Below are 19,486 nucleotides of genomic sequence, written 5' to 3' on the forward strand. Positions count from 1 at the left end.
CTTAGTCTCATCTGTCTACAAAACACTTTCCCAGAAGGATTTTGGCTTAGGGTACCGTCACACTATACGATTTACCTACGATCACGACCAGCGATACGACCTGGCCGTGATCGTAGGTAAATCGTAGTGTGGTCGCTGGAGAGCTGTCACACAGACAGCTCTCCAGCGACCAACGATGCCGAGGTCCCCAGGTAACCAGGGTAAACATCGGGTTACTAAGCGCAGGACCGCGCTTAGTAACCCGATGTTTACCCTGGTTACCAGCGTAAAAAAAAACAAACAGCACATACTTACATTCTGGTGTCCGTCAGGTCCCTTGCCGTCTGCTTCCCTCTGCTTCCCGCACTCACTGCCGGCCGTAAAGTGAAAGTGAAAGCACAGCACACGTCACCGCTGTGCTCTGCTTTCACTTTACGGACTTTTTTATGTCTCTTTGTCAGCAGTGGGGTCCTCCTAGTTCTCCTGTCATAGCATTTCATTTCATTAAAATGTTGGCGGATAGTTTTTGCTGACACTCATGCATCCTGAGGCTGTGGGACAGCTTGAATTTCTTTGGAACTTGATTGGGGCTGCTTATCCACTATCCGGACTAGCTCGCATTGCAACATTTCATCAATTTTTCTCTGCCGTCCACGTCCAATCAGACTAGCTATAGTGCCACGGGTTGTAAACTTCTTGATTATGTCTACTATTACTCCAACTCACCTGAAAAGTACTGTATATTCTTCTATAAAAACAGTTAATCTGGGGGTGAAGGGTTTCTTAATTAGTACATTTAAGTGGACTCAGGAAGTGAGCTGACATCATTGAGGGTGAAAATGGGTTGCAATGACTTCCGAGGAATTGCAGAAGACCAGAAATGCTGCCAACTTAGCCCTCCTATAAAGTCCAGTATTGCAATATGTAAAACAAGTGATCACACAATCACATGTTCAAGTCAGCACATACCTCATCTCCTGGCTAGAGGAGGAAGAATAAGTGATTATACAGATGACGTAGCAGAGGCTTGCAGCTGCTGCTCTCTATGAGGTAACACATTATCCTGCCTGTTTTATCACAGGAGCAAGTGTTTCTGCTGCATCTCCAGTTCCCGAAGTTCATCATAAATCAAATCAATAGCTTTGGAGTTCTGACTGCCGCTAATTTCATATTTCACTGATTTGATTTATGATGAGGTCAGAGTGCAAAAGAAAAAGTCGCTCCTATGATAACACATGCAGTGAAATGTTTTACCTGAGAGAACCAGCGGTGATGTGATACTGTCCTGTTGGTATCCTCTCTTTTGATTCCTCCCCTGCCCAGGAGATGTGGTATGATCAGACCATGTTCCTGTACGGTCAGACACAGACATTACACAGCAGGGGCACATTTATAAGATTATCTCAGTACAGGGACTTTTTTTAATACATTCAATTGTGGAAGTTATTTTAATTTCAAGATCTACTTATTAAAATGTACTTTGTTCGTGGAACAACCCCTTTAAGTATGCGTGTCAACATGCAAACTTTAAACCTTTAATAATAAAGGGCTTGGCTGTCTTTAGATTCTTATTACATATTATTAGTATGAATCAATAGATTACATGGTTGCTGTCCCAAAACTGTAATCCCATTGATACGAGTCCATTATTTTATGAAACTCTTTTGCACAAAAGTATATTGTACAAATCTGTGATGGGGTCCAAATGAGTGGAAGGGGCTCAGGAACAGTGTTCGGTAAACAGAACAAGCGCTCAACCGATCACAGGCTCAAGCATCCTAAAGAGACTAAAAAATAAGGTAAAGAAAAAAAGTGGTTTTTTTTTAAATATAAATATTGAAATCGCCTCCATTTCCGTTAAATGTGAACAAAAAATAAACATATTTGGTATTGCAGCATCCGTAAAAATCTGATCAATCAAGATCTAAAATTATTATTTAACCATTAAGTGGAAAAAGATTGAAATGCCAGAATTACTATTTTTCAGCTAGCCAAGCAAATAAGAAGCCCTCACTCCTCTCCATCCATGGTAAAATAAAAACCCTACGCTTCCTAGAATAAGGCAACACTAAGCAAAAAATAATAATGGAAGATATTATGAACTGATGATGTTCTTGATGAAGCCTTTCTATCTGTGCTGCGGTAGTTTCGGGAGAACTCGCAGCCTCTAGATCCTTCCACCTCCCCCCACCTCCACGCTGCATAACATCTCCTATCTCAGTCATGGGACAATCTGTATTCACTGAAGACAGGTTTTACCCATGAATTAAGAGTAAATAAGTAGTCAAAGGGGTGACAGATGTGGATTTATCTGATAAAATATGTTTGAAAGTCATTCCCACACACAACATTCAATGGTCCTCCTGGAGAGACTAATCATTATTAATATCTAGCTAAAGATCCCATATATTGGGATGGGATCACTCCTGATATATGCTACAGTTGTGGTTTACATTACTGACACCACTAAATAAGAACTCCATGTAAAATATGTTCGGTAATGAAGTGTTTAGTGAAACGTCTTAGAGGGCCTGTGAATGTTGGCTTTGGTGCTTAAAGATGATAGTTTTATTCCCTGATCCTTGTTCACAATGGCAAAGACATGAGAGCTGTGTAGGCAGGCCAAAAATACTATTATCACCAAGCACAAGCAGCCTATCTCCGAAGACCTTAGAATCCTGACTTCAGCAAAGTGATGTTATCATAAAGTGTGATACTCTTGGAACAATCAAAGATTTTCCAGGTCATGGTGGAATGAGAAAACTTGTTAAAGAGACCCATGCCATCCAAAATCCTTCTGGGAACATGTTCTATGTACATAAAAAACCAAATTAGAGCTCTTTGGCAATAATGTTTATGCACAACAAAATGAAGCCTGAAAATAAAAAATTGCACCCTGCCTACAGGCTACGGGGCTACTTTGCGACATCTGGGATGGAAGACCTTGAAAGTGTTCTAGAAATAATGAGGAGGATTGTTGGGGCATTATAGAGTGAAACGTGCTCCCAAGTCTAAGAAAATGAAGGCCTCATTCAGACGTCGGATTTTTTTAGTGTATGAAAAAATTGGACCAATTGTGAAGATCAGAGTTTGATCAGATTATGGTATGAGTGTCATCAAAAAAAAAATTGTCCCCATATACTATTCCTGGTATGAGTACTATCCGTGAAAAACACAGATCCCACTCATGCTTAAAAATTGGACATGTGCATGAGACCTAAATCTAAGTGGAGCAAAATGGGTCCTGCAATAAAATAATGACCAGAGCACATTCAATAATGCACACAAATGGATCAGAAAGAATGATAGAACGCCAGCAATAAGTCCTCACCTCAATGCTATTGAAAGTCTTTGGGGAGACCAGAAATCTGCTTCTGGGAATAGTAACAGTTAAGAAATTCCACCAGAGCTTGAGAGGTTTGCATGGAAGAAACTCCCAGTAGACAGGTGCTAGAAGCCCACAGATGGCTACAATAAAAAAATGGAATTGTTGGTAAAGTTGTTGAACCAGGTTCCTCTCCATTTCATTCTTGAACTGACTGCATGTCTCGGTACTCACAGACTTTTCTTGAATGTTTTTAGACATTCTATTAAAGCATTGTATTGACACACAGTGGGTACATACCCACTTATTTCTGAATTTTTGTAAAATAAGACAAGGGTGCCAATAGTGTTGATCAAAGCTTTATACGTAGAAAGGAAGGTTTTTCTATATTACGGTAATTATGTGTGGTCTTTTTTGGCAAAACCCAGACGTTTTCTGTACAATCCAGTGTTTGGTTTACTACAATCCATGCTACAAATATTCCGACCTGTGAACTGAGTGGTGGTTCTAGTCGTCTTTATCATTTATTGCTCGGTGCTTTCCTTTCTCATTTATGCAGAATGACAAACGAGGTTAAACGAGAGGAACAAATGCTTGATGACTGTGATGTGATAAATGTAACTGTATGTAACTGATACATGCTTGCACTTAGGCAGTGCCTTAGAGAAGAAAGGAGGGAAAGAGTTCATTGAAGCTGTCGTTGAACTGAAGAAAAAGAATGGACCTTTAGATATAGCTGGAGGTAATGATTGGACATAATGTTATGCTTTTTAGATGTACTATATTGAAGCAACATATAGCAATTAGTGATGAGCGAATAGAATTGTTTCTCGGGTCTCCCAGAGCACGCTCGGATGATCTCCCGAGTGCTCGGAGATTTAGTTTTCGTCCCTCAGCTGCATGATTTACGACTGCTAGCCAGGCTAGGTACATGTGAGGAATGCCTGTTTGTTAGGCAATTCCCACATGTATTCAGGCTGTCCAGCAGCCATAAATCATGCAGCTGCAGTGCCGAAAACTAAATCTCCGAGCACTCCCAAACACTCGGAGATCACCCGAGCGTGCTCTGGGAGACCCGAGAAACAATTCTATTCGCTCATCACTAATAGCAATCTTTTTAGGATGTTTTACAACTGAATACAAAATTGGATAAAGTAGATAAATTCTATAAAAAGATAAAGGACTTTGCTTTCCTAGTAAATCTGCTGCCATTCCAGCCCAGCCACTCCTTCCTCTCTATCACCACTGTAGCCAGTCACTGTCCTTAATGAACATTGCTGAGGCCAGTGACTGGCGGCAGCAGTTACATGAGGAAGTGGTCATCATTTACTGGGCTTCAGCAATTACAGAGTTGACTATTCTCGTGACTGCTGCAGCAAATCATTGGCACACTGCTTAATGAACAGGCAATGAAGAGGTTATCTGGGACTATTTATTTTTTTTACTGTGGGCCTAATAATTTACAGACCGTTAGTTGCTACCTATCCCCTTTTTGTGCCCGAAGCTGATCTCTGCCGGCACAGAACAGTCACAGATCGCTCCAGCCGGCAATTCAGTGGCTTCCACCAACGTCACTTTGACAGGACAGTGGCTTCTCTTCCTCTTTGCTCCATTCACGGAGTGTGACTGCAACATAATTACAGGTAGCCAGCTGTCAATCAGCATGATGTCAGCAGGCATGCCTCGTCAACAAAGCAGCCTGGGAGAGAAAGAGCTGTTCTGTTGATGTTGAGCAGCTGAATCGCCGGCAGGAACGGTCAATGACTGCTGTGTGCCAGTGCTAGGTAGAACATGATGCTACTTACCAACTACCTGCCTGTTAATTTTTAGACCCATAGTAAGAAAGTGGCTCCCGTTCTTGCAGAATTTAGTTGTTTTTGTATTTCATGGACAGTCAGTAATCTGAATGACACCAATGTAAAGCTTCTTCCCCAAACCATTCAAGCTAGCTGTGCCATCCTTGGTGATTGTTGTCTCAGATTAGACTGTCCCTTTAAAGGCTACTGCAATTATCGTTCTCCAGAGCAGAGGGAATAAAATGAAACATCTTTGAAAATGGTTTTGAAAAAAAAATGTTGTGTTTCTAGCTCCTAGGTTCTGACATATTCAGAATTTTAAGCTTCAAATTATCTCAACCTGCAGATTTGCTTCATTTGTAATTTTAGGTCCTTTAACCCCTATCTGACCTCGGACGGGATAGTACGTCCGAAGTCCGATCCCCTGCTTTGATGCAGGGCTCCGCGGTGAGCCCGCATCAAAGCTGGGACATGTCAGCTGTTTTGAACAGCTGACATGTGCCCGTAATAGGCGCAGGCAGAATCGCGATCTGCCCGCACCTATTAACTAGTTAAATGCCGCTGTCAATCGCAGACAGCGGCATTTAACTACCGCATCCGGCCGGGCGGCCGGAAATGACGTCATCGCCGACCCCCGTCACATGATCGGGGGTCGGTGATGCGTCAGGATGGTAACCATAGAGGTCCTAGAGACCTCTATGGTTACTGATCACCGGTGGCTGTGAGCGCCACCCTGTGGTCGGCGCTCACAGCACACCTGCATTTCTGCTACATAGCAGCGATCAGCAGATCGCTGCTATGTAGCAGAGCCGATCGAGTTGTGCCAGCTTCTAGCCTCCCATGGAGGCTATTGAAGCATGGCAAAAGTAAAAAAAAAAAAAGTTAAAAAAAATGTGAAAAAAAATATAAAAGTTTAAATCACCCCCCTTTCGCCCCAATCAAAATAAATCAATAAAAAAAAATCAAATCTACACATATTTGGTATCGCCGCGCTCAGAATCGCCCGATCTATCAATTAAAAAAAAGCATTAACCTGATCGCTAAACGGCGTAGCGAGAAAAAAAATCGAAATGCCAGAATTACGTTTTTTAGGTCGCCGCGACATTGCATTAATATGCAATAACGGGCGATCAAAAGCACGTATCTGCACCAAAATGCTATCATTAAAAACGTCATCTTGGCACACAAAAAATAAGCCCTCAACCGACCCCAGATCACGAAAAATGGAGACGCTACGACTATCGGAAAATGGCGCAATTTTTTTTTTTTTTTAGCAAAGTTTGGAATTTTTTTTCACCACTTAGATAAAAAATAACCTAGACATGTTTGGTGTCTATGAACTCGTACTGACCTGTAGAATCATAATGTCAGGTCAGTTTTAGCATTTAGTGAACCTAGCAAAAAAGCCAAACAAAAAACAAGTGTGGGACTGCACTTTTTTTGCAATTTCACCGTACTTGGAATTTTTTTCCCGTTTTCTAGTACACGACATGCTAAAACCAATGATGTCGTTCAAAAGTACAACTCGTCCCGCAAAAAATAAGCCCTCACATGGCCATATTGACGGAAAAATAAAAAAGTTATGGCTCTGGGAAGGAGGGAAGTGAAAAACGAACACGGAAAAACGAAAAATCCCACGGTCATGAAGGGGTTAAACTGTTATTTAAAGTGTCCCTCCGGCATTTGTTTTGTTGTTACCTCACTATTATTATTATTATTATTATTATTATCATTATTATTATTTATATAGCACCATTAATTCCATGGTGCTGTACATGAGAAAGGGGTTACATGCAGGGTTATAGATATCATTTACAGTAAACAGGTTGTGACAGACTGGTGCAGAGGGGAGAGGACCCTGTCCTTGCGGACTTACATTCTATGGGATAGCAGTGCTGATGCTTCGTACGGTAATTTGTTTCATCCCATCTCAGTAACATGAATACATTTTTTTTTTTTTTTTTTTTTAACACTAGAGAAACTTTAATGCGATTCTCCATTTACAGATGAGGTTTCTCCCCTGGGCGACGATGACCTGGATATTCCCCGCTCTGTGTTTTCTGAGCCAGATCCACTTTGACTATGTTGGTCCACGGACGTGGCACTGGACGTAGGCGGGGACTTGGTTTTCTCTTTAAAGTCTGTAATAATGACCGTTAGGTCCCCCACAGTAACTTCCAAATGCTGCGCACTGCTTCTGTCCACATTTTTCAACCGTGGCCTTGCTTTCTTGTTACTGTTCTTTTTTAATAGGAGTTTCTTTTTCACTTTTTTCTTTTTCTGTTCTGTCTTTTTTCTCTTTCTTCGACTGCATGGGAGGCACAAATTGCTGCGTTACCTGCTGTGCAACCGACTGTGATACAGGTCGTGGTTTCCGGGTGGACGTCCCCTTGCACACATCACACATCAGGCACTTGAAGGCCTCGGCGCTGTTCTTGAACGTGCACACGCTGCAGTCCCAGTACCCCTCGTCTGACGACGGCTTCGGCTGCCGCTTCGGCCTTGTGGGACTTTTCTTGTCTCCCATGCTGCGGCGAATGACAGGAAGCGGAGGCCGAGCACCAAAGCCCCGGCACACAAGCGGCTGCACCGACCGCGATCCGCCGCAGCCAGCTGTCCCACATGAATACATTTTTAACCCATTCAGTATGGTCAGCTGTGCCATGTGATCTACTGTCTGACGAGCAGTTATTATTTGATAATTTCCATAGCTGGACTGTATAGGCAAAAGCAAGAAGCAGTATGGCACTATTTTTCCTTAACCTGCACCCCCACATCGTTGTTTCACATTCAGCACTTCTGATTCTTATACTGCAATACTGCACTTAGTTACAGACAGTTCAGTCTTCTGTGTCAGACTGTAGGATAAGACCTGTCTCTCCAGGGCAGCGGCGGTATCCGGTGTAAAGGTCCACCTTAATGTTTGTATGTACAGGCAGTCCCTGGGTTTCATTCATATTAGGGATCATAGGTTTGTTCCTTTCCCGAATTTTTATGTAAGTTGCAACAAGGTTAGGGGTAAAAAATAATACCTTGTCGCTGACCTTTCTGGCTGCCCGCTGCTCGTTCCAAGCCATCCAGTCCTCTTTTCTTTTTCCATCGCAGCATACCGCATGCCTGGCCTCTTCACTATAGCCCAGAAAACGTATTATTATTTTTTCCCATTACACACCACATCTCTTACCTTTCCTCCTCAATGCCTGCTGTCAAGTCCAATTCTTTAGGCCATCTCACTCTGCATCTTTGGTCTTTTCACTGTAGGCCAGGACGCAAGGCTGTGTCCAGGCGTCGGAGATCACTGGATGTCGTAAGGTCATTACTCACTACACATGTCTTGACGTCATGGCATCGTGACCTTACGGCACACACTGGCCTCTAGCGCCTGGATGCGGCAAGATGTTCTGACCTAGAGTGAAGATACTGGACATGCAGCATGTGAGGGAGGAAAGAAGAGGACCGGAATGAGGGCGATGAGCAAGTGGGACAGCCGGAGAAATGATCATTGAGGTATATTTATTTTTTTCAACATCTTAAGTTAGTATCTGGGGACTGCCTGTATCTTCACACATAGTGTGTGAAGATACACACATACAATGTGCTGATGCACTTCTTTGTTTGCATAAAGGATTAATTGACAGTCATGTTAATTTTATGCAAATTATAAAAAAAAATGGAAGCAACATTTTTGAAACATTCATTTATTCAGTGTCGAGTATGAACAAAATACACACACGCCTTGACTGCAATCTATGAGGTTATTACATCTGAGGAATATTCTGCCACACTGAATGTACTTGAACACGTAAATTGTCAAGATCCACTGCTGGCAGCTCCCTTTGCATATGCAATTGCATCAAAGTGATGTCCAAGTTTTGTTGTATGGTAGTTTCGAGATGCTGCAGGCCATTGTAACACGTAATGATAAACCACAAAAAGAGGACTTGAAAATCCTCCAAAATCTATATAAAACACCAAGAAAAAGGCAGAGACACCTGCCCAGGCCTCAAAACAATTGCACTATCAGGGCGCAGTGGACCCAATTAAAGATGGTTACACAGGTGCAGTAATACCGACGAGACAGCCAGCCTACATTCAGGGATTGGACGTATGGTACACCAGTGCACAAAAAGATACAGTCCGTATGCAGCAGTGTTAGTGTAGTTCTTTTGAGGCCTGGGTAGGTAAGTGTCTCTGCCATTTTCTTAGTGTTTTTTAACACGGTAATGAACAAGTAAAGTGAAAACAGGTGATTGGCACAGCTGCAATTTCACAGGGATTTAGTATTTTATCGTCCTAGGGAGCTTGGGAGCCAAACCAAGTGGAATATACCGAGACAATGTCCATATCTATAAGAAAAGGAAGGGTCCTGGACCCGTAGAAGTGCATACCAGCGCAAAACGACAGTGGTCGAGTGAATTTCCACTCAGATACTCTCCTGCCTCTGTTTTTTATTGTAAATCTAAATAAAGGACATTTTATCAGGATGGTGAGTGCCACCTTTTCCTTTTCTTATGGATATGGTAACACATTAATGCCAAGCAGGCTGCTCATGATTGCATGATCATCATGCAGCCTGGCATTGTCTTGTTGAAAAATGTCTCCTGGATCACTGGTTTCATGAACATGGCCGTACCAGTGGTTCCACGACCAAAGTAACGCTGAACTTTTCACAAAGATGCAATGAAGATTAGAGGAGTCTGGCTACCTTAAAGGGAACCTGTCACCCCCAAAATGGAAGTTGAGCTAAGCCCACCGGCAACAGGGGCTTATCTACAGCATTCTGTAATGCTATAGATAAGCCCCTAATATAACCTGAAAGATAAGAAAAAGAGGTTAGATTATACTCACGCGGGCGGTCCGATCCGATGGGCGTCGCGGTCCAGTCAGGGGCCTCCCATCTTCTTACAATGACGTATGGGAGGCCCTGGACCGGACCACAACACCCATCGGACCGAACCGCAGCGGGAATGCCCCTGGGTGAGTATAATCTAACCTCTTTTTCTCATCTTTCAGGATTCATCGGGGGCTTATCTACAGCATTCCAGAATGCTGTAGATAAGCCCCTGATTCCGGTGGGCTTAGCTCAACTTCCATTTTGGGGGTGACAGGTTCCCTTTAAAGGATACCAACAATGATCTTAGGAGTAGAACCGATATGACGTTCTCTCATGAAAACCTTGTCATGGTGTTGTCCACATTATTTAGTTAGATTCAAAGAATGACTCGTAGTGATCCATTGTTTTAGGCAGGTGAAATAAGACATCACACTCCTATCATGTGGAATAAAACACTAAACGGTATCTGTAAAGAACATCAGAAGGTATTTACTAGTGATGAGCGAATATACTCGTTACTTGAGATTTCCCGAGCACGTTTGGGGGTCCTCCGAGTATTTTTTAGTGCTCGGAGATTTAGTTTTCATCGCCGCAGCTGAATGATTTACATCTGTTAGCCAGCATAAGTACATGTGGGGGTTGCCTGGTGGCTAGGGAATCCCCACATGTACTTATGTTCTGCTAAGAGATGTAAATCTTTCAGCTGCGGCAATAAAAACTAAATCTCCAAGCACTAAAAATTACTCGGAGGACCCCCGAGCATGCTCGGGAAATCTCGAGTAACGAGTATATTCGCTCATCACTAGTATTTACACAACATTGAGCTATAAGTCAGATGTCTAGCTACAGATTTCTATTAGTCTCATGCAGGGTGGATAAAAATCAATGTTTTTTTTTTTTAAATCAAAAAAATCGGATTTTTTTTATTTAAATCGGATTTTTTTCAATAAACTGCTTTTTGAGGAAAATATTTTACCATCCAAAGGTTCTTCCATCATGAGATGAAGCTGAGTTGTTTAACTCAGTAGAATAAAGGCTGTATATGTGTAACATTCACAATGCCATGCTCTTCCAGAGGTTTCTGTAGGATTAGTGGGCAGTTTCTCTCCTATATTATCACAGACGCTCGCTTTACTTACGCAGTTCTCAAAACTGAATTTGACTCCGCAGAGGTCCCAGCCTCTTCTTCACGGCAAAAATGTTACAACATGAACAGCGTTGAGAAAAAGACCTTAATCCTATTGTTCTACAAACCTATGAATACAGAATCAACCCCTTCAGTGCCAAGTCCAAGAAGTTAGACAATATGTTTCTGATTGTTTGGAGTGGAATAGATCTGCACAACACAAGAAGAATGTGAATCTAAGTGTGAGGAGTAGGAAGGGCAAGCAGACAAGAAAATGAAAGTGAAACTTTGAGCACAATACTGCAGCATAGCCACAGACAGACAACTCTGGATCTGTTTGTGTGTACGATCTGAGGTTTATTACATTCTTTCCTTATAATGGCAGCAGGCCGTAAAAGAGACCCAGTTTGGGAATATTTTAATGAAGCTCCTTCGCCTATCGGTAAGGCAGGCATGCGTGCAAAATGCAAACGATGCAACAAAGAGATGCAAGGCCTGGTGGCGCGAATGAGGCAACATCATGAGAAGTGCGGTGATGAAGATGAGTCAACATCTTCATCACCGCACTTCTCATGATGTTGCCTCATTCGCGCCACCAGGCCTTGCATCTCTTTGTTGCATCGTTTGCATTTTGCACGCATGCCTGCCTTACCGATAGGCGAAGGAGCTTCATTAAAATATTCCCAAACTGGGTCTCTTTTACGGCCTGCTGCCATTATAAGGAAAGAATGTAATAAACCTCAGATCGTACACACAAACAGATCCAGACTTGTCTGTCTGTGGCTATGCTGCAGTATTGTGCTCAAAGTTTCACTTTCATTTTCTTGTCTGCTTGCCCTTCCTCCTCCTCACACTTAGATTCACATTCTTCTTGTGTTGTGCAGATCTATTCCACTCCAAACTATCAGAAACATATTGTCTAACTTCTTGGACTTGGCACTGAAGGGGTTGATTCTGTATTCATAGGTTTGTAGAACAATAGGATTAAGGTCTTTTTCTCAACTCTGTTCATGTTGTAACATTTTTGCCGTGAAGAAGAGGCTGGGACCTCTACGGAGTCAAATTCAGTTAGGTAGAAACTTTGATTTAAATCACTGATTTAAATCAAGCCTTACTGACTAGTGATTTAAATCGTGATTTAAATCAGTTAGATTTAAATCAAATCCACCCTGGTCTCATGCCAGCGCTCTCCAGGATATCATGGTGCAGAGCAAGACAGTGGTAAATAACTCTTTGTCTTAGATGCAATTGGAGCCAGAAATTAGCTTGAAAACTACGTGGGCAACTCCATGAAGAGGTTTGAACGAGGGAAGTTGTTTTTCAACAAAGCACTAGGCCGCATATTACTTGGGCTACTGTGAGCAGCCTGTGTGGCCTAAACAGACTATCATGACATGGAGCGTCTCCAACCTTGTCTCCCATTGACCACAAGTGAGAATTCATGGGTCGGTGATTGCAAAACCAGCTGCCAGTAGCAAATCTTGATGACTTGCCCAAATGCATACGAAATGGCAGAACATTCCTCCAATATCCATTAATAACTTCATTGGCAAGTCGTGTAACTGCGTATATTTCAACACAGGATATTCATTCTGAATAAGTTGAGATGTTTTGAATATGTTGTTTCTTTTATTCCACCATTTACCATACATTAACATGGCTGTCCATTCGGTAATTTCCATAATTCCACGACTTTTCCTTCTTGGTGTTGTAATATCAATGTTGAGGAGCATATGTAATTGTATGATGCAATAAAGTGCATAAATGGAGAAGGTTATACAATGACCCATTTTTTCTAACCAGTCAGTGGTATTTTCCTCCTATAGTCAACTCCATTTACACCGTTTCTAAACCACTGGCTGTTTTCTGTTAACCTGCAAAGTTCCCCAAGTGCGTGATCTTTCAAGGACAAGAAAACTTTACAGACACACAAAACGGATAAGTTCTAATTCTTGAGGGAAAGTTGTAGTGTTAAGGTGAAACGCTTAAGTTGCCATATTGGCCACATTTTGCATATAATTCCCCTTCTGATTACAGGAATGTCAAGTTGTTTTATTAGATTTCTCTTGAATTTATGAAGCATTCTCCATATGCCAAATGAAACAGTGAAACATAAATTAGAACAAATTGGAAATGTCCAGAGCTCAACTTCTTCAATATGTTAGGGAACAACGCCCAAGTGCACAATAGTTGCCGGTACTCCCCTCACTCTGTGAAATTTATAGGTGACCCAGGTTTTCCTGCAATCACTTTAATTTTCGTCCTTGATGATGGCTCTTTTATGTCTGTGCAGAAAAAGAAAAGCAATAACGTCGAAGAAATGAGCTTGTTCGTACCAAATAAAAGCAGGGTTTTTTTGGTCACCTCCTGAAAGATGTTGATCTGATGAACACTGGCTTTCAATTACGCGCACATATTGCAATATTATTACACTGCAGTGTCTTGAATTGTTTAACTTTAAAGCTGCACATGTATCATGACACCGAGCGGTGAAGCGTAGCTGTGAAAATCACTGCATCCCTAGAATTTTATGGCCATGTTTGCTACGAAATTTCATAATTGAGATCTTTGAAAGACTGTGGTGAGCACACATGTGCTTATGACTGCCACAGAATAATGGGGCATACATGATAAACATGGATTTGTGCAGCCCGAGGAGCATCAAAGGCCTGCGATCATTACTGATAATTTGTCTTACATTGTAAAACATATTGGTTGGGTTGCAAGAGCAGATGATTTGATGGCAACTTATTACGTGGAAAGCTGGGAGAACATCTGCCACACATCCATAAATCTGGAGCTTCCTTCTAGCTTGAGGCGCTTTAGTAAATGTAGGTCTGAAGTAGCGGACAGTGTTCCTGATGTAACAGTCCAGTGGGAGTTCGTGGATATTGTTTTATTAGGATAATATATTACAACTGACTGTAGACAGACTAAGATAGTTCTCATCAATGGTAAATATTTCACTAATAGTATGCTTCCAATAAAACATAGGTTTTACAGAACTTGCCTGAAAAATAAAAGAAGACAGTGTAAATGGGCTACCTGTATCATTCTTTGTTAAATCTACTTTCAGGGGCTTGTCCACTACTGGATAACCCCTTTTCAATGTATCTTGTGTACTGAATAAAATTAAAGCATCTTGCACCAGCATCGCTCCTAGACTTTAGCGTTCATATGAAATAAATACGTTATGTCATAAGATAAAGGGTCCAAATACTTGATCGGAGAAGTAAGGACAGATGAAACCATGTTTAAAATGACAAAAATATCACCATGCAGAAAGATATCCTGACGCAGGAGAGGGTGACTGGATAACGAACAATACTAACTCAACGGCAATCTTTCTTGTGTGTTAATTTTAGAATGCCTACATCTACATACTGAGAACCCTTCATGGTTAGTACCTTTTGAAAGTACCACATCTTGTAAACACTTTTTGTAGCCAGACCAGTCTTTCACTTCTTATTTGAGGGATTTTCATCTATTCTTCCTTGGAAAATTCTTCCAGTTCTGTGAGATAACGGCGTCGTCTTGCATGCACTGCTGTTTTTAGGTCTAACCACAGATTTTCAATGATGTTCAGATCAGGGGACTCTGAGGGCCATTGTAAAACCTTCAGGCGATATGTTCCCAGTGCCATTGGCTGCAACACAACCAAAAAAAAAAGGTTGATCCACCCCCATGCTTAAAGGGAACCTGTCCGCTGTTTTGGCCAATATAAGACGCGGCTACTGCCTTTCAGGGCTTATCTACAGCATTCTATAATGCTGTAGATCAGGGGTGTCAAACTGCATTCCTCGAGGGCTGCAAACAGGCCATGTTTTCAGGATTTCCTTGTACTGCACAGGTGATAATTTAATCACCAACTCATTATTTGTGTAGGTGATTAAATTATCACCTGTGCAGTACAAGGAAATCCTGAAAACATGACATGTTTGCAGCCCTTGAGGAATGCAGTTTGACAGCCCTGCTGTAGATAAGCCATGATCTGACTTGAATGATAACTTTTATTATACTCACCCGGGGGGCAGTCTGGTCCGATGGGTGTCGCACTCCTGCTTGCTTCACAGGCTCCCCGGCATTGCGCTCCTGCTCTGGCGTACTTCTCTGCCCTGTTTAGGGCAGAGGAAAGTACTGCAGTGTGCAGATGCTGGGCCTTTCTGACCTTTCCTGACGCCTGCGCACTGTAGTACTTTGCTCTGCCCTCAACAGGGCAGATAAGTACGCCTTGCGCAGGAGTGCGATGCCGGGAAGCCATGATGTAAGCAGGAGGTCGGCAATCATAAGAAGATGTGAGGCCCCGGACCTGTGACACCCGTCGGACTGGACTGCCCCTCGGGTGAGTATAATAAAACTTATTTTCTTATCTTTCAGGTTGGATCTGTGGCTTATCTGCAACATCATAGATTGCTGTAGATAAGCCCTGAAAGGCAGTGGCCGCATCTTATATCAGCCAAAACTGCTGACAGGGTCACTTTAATGGTTGGCGAGATGTTCTTTTCCTGAAATTCTATGCCCCTTGTTCTCCGTACATACTTTTGATCATTGTGGCAAAAGAGTTCTATTTGAACCTCATTGTCTCACAGGACTTGTTTCCAAAAAGCATTAGGCTTGTTTAGATGTTATTTTGCATACGTGTGATGAATGTTATGGTGAGGACGCAGGACTCTTCCATGAAGGCCATATTTGTGCAGGTGTCTCTGAGCAGTAGAACAATGTACCACAACTCCAGAGTCTGCTAAATCTTTCTTAAGGTCTTTTGCATTCAAGCAGGGTTTCTGATTTGCCTCTCTAGCAATCCTACGAGCAGTTCTCACGGAAATTTTGCTTGGTCTCCCAGACCTTATCTTGACCTCCACTGTTCCACTATGCAGTGATCTACAACATAGACTTATTCACTTAAATGGGTCTGTGCTATTCTCATTAGAATTAAAGGGACACTGTCACCTGAATTTGGAGGGAACAATCTTCGGCCATAGGGGCTGGGTTTTCGGGTGTTTGATTCACCCTTTCCTTACCCGCTGGCTGCATGCTGGCTGCAATATTGGATTGAAGTTCATTCTCTGTCCTCCATAGTACACACCTGCGCAAGGCAATATTGCAGCCAGCATGCAGCCAGCGGGTAAGGAAAGGGTGAATCAAACACCCGAAACCCCCCCCCCCCCTATGGCCGAAGATTGTTCCCTCCAAATTCAGGTGACAGTGTCCCTTTTAACAGTTGTGTTGGACATACTGCTATATACTTATTAGAATTACCTATTGTTTCTTAGGCTACTTTCACACTTCCGTCTTTTGTCATCCGTCGCAATCCGTCGTTACGGGCAAAAAATGGATCCTGCAAATGTACTTGCAGGTTGTGTTTTTTGCCCATACAGTTGTATTAGCGACGGATCGCGACGGATGGGCACATGTCGCATCCGTTGTGTGACGGATCCGTCGTGTTTTGGCGGACGCGACACACAAAAAAAGTTCAATGTAACTTTTTATGTGCGACGTGTCCGCTATTTTCGACCGTCCATGCGTGGCAGAAACTCCACCCCCTCCTCCCCGGACTGCAGAATGGGCAGCGGATGTGTTGAAAAACTGCATCCGTTGCCCACGTCTTGCAGTTATTTCACAACATCCGTCGGTACGTCGGCCCGACGCATTGCGACTGGCCCGTACCGACGGAAGTGTGAAAGTAGCCTTAGTCTTTGAAATAAATTATATATGTCTTTTCACCCTTTGATGTAGAAAAGCATAGTCTTCTTTTTGTCAGTGCTCTCTACAAAACTGTGTTTGATGCAAATATCAGTCTAATATGTAAAAAACTGCTCACATTTTCATGCTCGGTAACATGTTATCCACTTTTTTGGGGGATGTTAATCTTCATCAGCATTGTTACAGCACTAAGTGTACTGGAACTCCCTTTCCCTTCACAGTTTACGATGTGCCTGCCATTGTGCAAAAGCTTGTCTGCCTTTTACTAAAAGCCCGTCTGTCTGTTACGTGTAAATGCAGTTTGACTGAATGAAGAGCAGGAACAGAGTGGCAAAGATCCCTTCCCAGTGATAAGTGTGGGGATCTCGTCTACCGCATGCATGGTCTTTTCCTCTAGTTGGTAGCTTTTTATACTGCATACTATTTCTTTTGGTTATTTTAGCACATGGAGGTTTTTCAGGTGATTTGAGCTGCCCAAACCACAGGCAGTCTGAATTGCAGTCTAGCTGATTGATTGAAACCAGCTATATTATATTCTGAAACTCTCATGCCAGGGACCATAGCCAGAGGCCAAACTAGTTTGTTGCCACCCCGGCTGACTCTTCCTAGCGCTATTACAGCTGATTGACATGTCTCTCCCAATGTGCATGCAAGGGAGAAATCTGCCGGATCTTCAAAGCATACATTCTCTGAAAAGGCAGTGCCACTTCCTACAACCTGTCCGGGCATCTGTGCTGCTAAAGATGGATTACACTTGACAACAGGCAGTGAGCGGCATTTTAGAGAGAAAGGAAACCCTACTGGCCGTAATTTAGGAGCGATATTTCTCGGGTAAAACAAAACCATTTTCAAATGAAAGGATTCACTTATTTATCCCATTATCTATCAAATTTAGGTAACAGTATAAAATTGTCTAAAAGTACAGGGACTATTAAATAGCTGAAACCTGTAATATCCACCTGTCCTGGTGAATAGATCTTGCACACACGTGAAAGTCTTATTCCTGCTTACTTGCTTTTGTTATATCTCAGAATACACTTTGTTGTCCACTTTAGACAATGCCTATTTTTTTAAAGGCTCTTTTGCCAATAAGCTGACTATATGTAGCTGCTGTGACGTCCAACTACAGCAGAAGAAATGGAGCACACAGTGAAATGGTTCCCATTACTATATCCTTTCTTGTCTCCTGTGTCTGATCAGCTGCAGTAAGTTCGGGTCATGGATTGCCAGCAAAGTTTGTAATCCACTGCAACAGCCCGAGCTGGGGCTCCGATAAGTGTGAAGAACTACTGGAAAAGACAGTGAAGAACTGTTTAGCTTTGGCGGATGAGAAAAAAATCAAATCAATTGCTTTCCCTTCAATTGGCAGTGGAAGGTGAGTGATATGTTAATGTTACAGCTGGTACTAATGATGCTCATATGTACAGTCATGTTTTACTGTGTACTGCTAGTACATAAAAAATCAGTTACCTTGTAGATTTATTGCTGTCATCTGTGGAACTGTATCATCACTGGTTTTGTAGTATGCACTCCCAAGTCAGAGCGGAAATATCTCCGAATTCTCTGGTTCACTGTTTGTACTGCTCTGATGATAGTTCTATGGTACTGTAGTGTGTTCTAACCTCTTTTCACTGTAGGCAATTTTCAGTTTTTGATTTTTGTACTTTTTTCCTCCTCCTCTTTTTATTTTTGAGAGCTGGGACAAGTTGTAGTTTTGAATTACACCATTCATTTTTCTATACAATGCACTTGTCAGGATTCACATCGTGCTGCCAACGATATGTCACTGTCACGCCGTAAGTGGCGTTAAAGGGGCAGGAGGGCGTACTGGGACCCGCACCTGTCCCTACCACTTTAATGGGGCCCTGGCTTTCCCTTAATTCGGGGGTACCTATGATGGTTAGGAGGCCCGAGCTGCCAGCGTCTCCCTGTCTCCTGTGCAGGCCCTATAAGTGGCCCCCTCTCCCCCCCGGGGAGGAGGACTGCACCAGTGTATAAACACAACAAATAACAGGGTATACAGACAAGGTAACTAAAAATCTCAAACTCACCAAATGCTCACACAACGACAGAGGGTACACATAGAAGGGAAGAGAAGGAGAAAACTAGGAAGGAAAACAGGTTTAACAAGCAACCAAAACAACAGACACCAATCTCTGTAATAAACCTCAAAGCTCCAAATATCACTCTCCTTCAACCTCCAAGCCAGGCAGCAGAACTGATCACTGACACTAGCTGTAGTCAAGGCTGGGTCTATATAGAGGAGGAGATTAAAAAATCCACTTCAGCTGAGAGACCCAGCTCACAGCAACTTAGCAAATAAGGTTAACTCCTGCACTGCTGGCACAAAGCAGCCAGGTCAAAATACAGGAGAAGAGCCTCTGTTCACTGTGTGTGAACGAGGCCCAGAGCGCTGCGGTTCTCTGGAACCTCTCTGTTGCGGTAGCCCCGTGACAGTCACAGATCCCAGCGTATATGTCAGGGATCCCGGGGAGGATACCTTTATCGTCCCCACTGCTCACACCAATTTGTCATGAACCGGGGTTGTTTGGTTGCCCCTGGTTTCTTCTGAAGGGGATTTATCTACATCCCACTTCCAGTTTGGAACTTGCAGTTTTCTGGTGACCCCAATCCGATCAGATTAGGTACTGCACCTAGGGTAATTAGTCGCCAGAAAGGCTGCCTGCTATGTCCTGGCTATTGGGCTCACTACAGCAAGGGCG

General features: G+C 42.7%; 1 protein-coding gene and 1 pseudogene across 4 annotated transcripts in view; one reads left to right on the top strand and one right to left on the bottom strand.

The window, feature by feature from the left end:
• MACROH2A1 (macroH2A.1 histone) overlaps window positions 1-19,486 on the top strand; it is a 114,789-nt gene that overhangs the window by 71,620 nt on the left and 23,683 nt on the right. For all 4 annotated transcript variants that reach the window (XM_069763803.1, XM_069763804.1, XM_069763807.1 and 1 more), the window contains exons 7-8: window positions 3,957-4,046; window positions 17,964-18,138. In XM_069763803.1, the coding sequence (XP_069619904.1) occupies window positions 3,957-4,046; window positions 17,964-18,138 (265 nt within the window). The remainder of the gene's footprint in view (window positions 1-3,956; window positions 4,047-17,963; window positions 18,139-19,486) is intronic.
• Window positions 7,075-7,713, bottom strand: LOC138675505 (YY1-associated factor 2 pseudogene; annotated as a pseudogene).

Source organism: Ranitomeya imitator, chromosome 4 (assembly GCF_032444005.1).
Source record: "Ranitomeya imitator isolate aRanImi1 chromosome 4, aRanImi1.pri, whole genome shotgun sequence".
NCBI classification, from domain to species: Eukaryota; Metazoa; Chordata; class Amphibia; order Anura; family Dendrobatidae; genus Ranitomeya; species Ranitomeya imitator.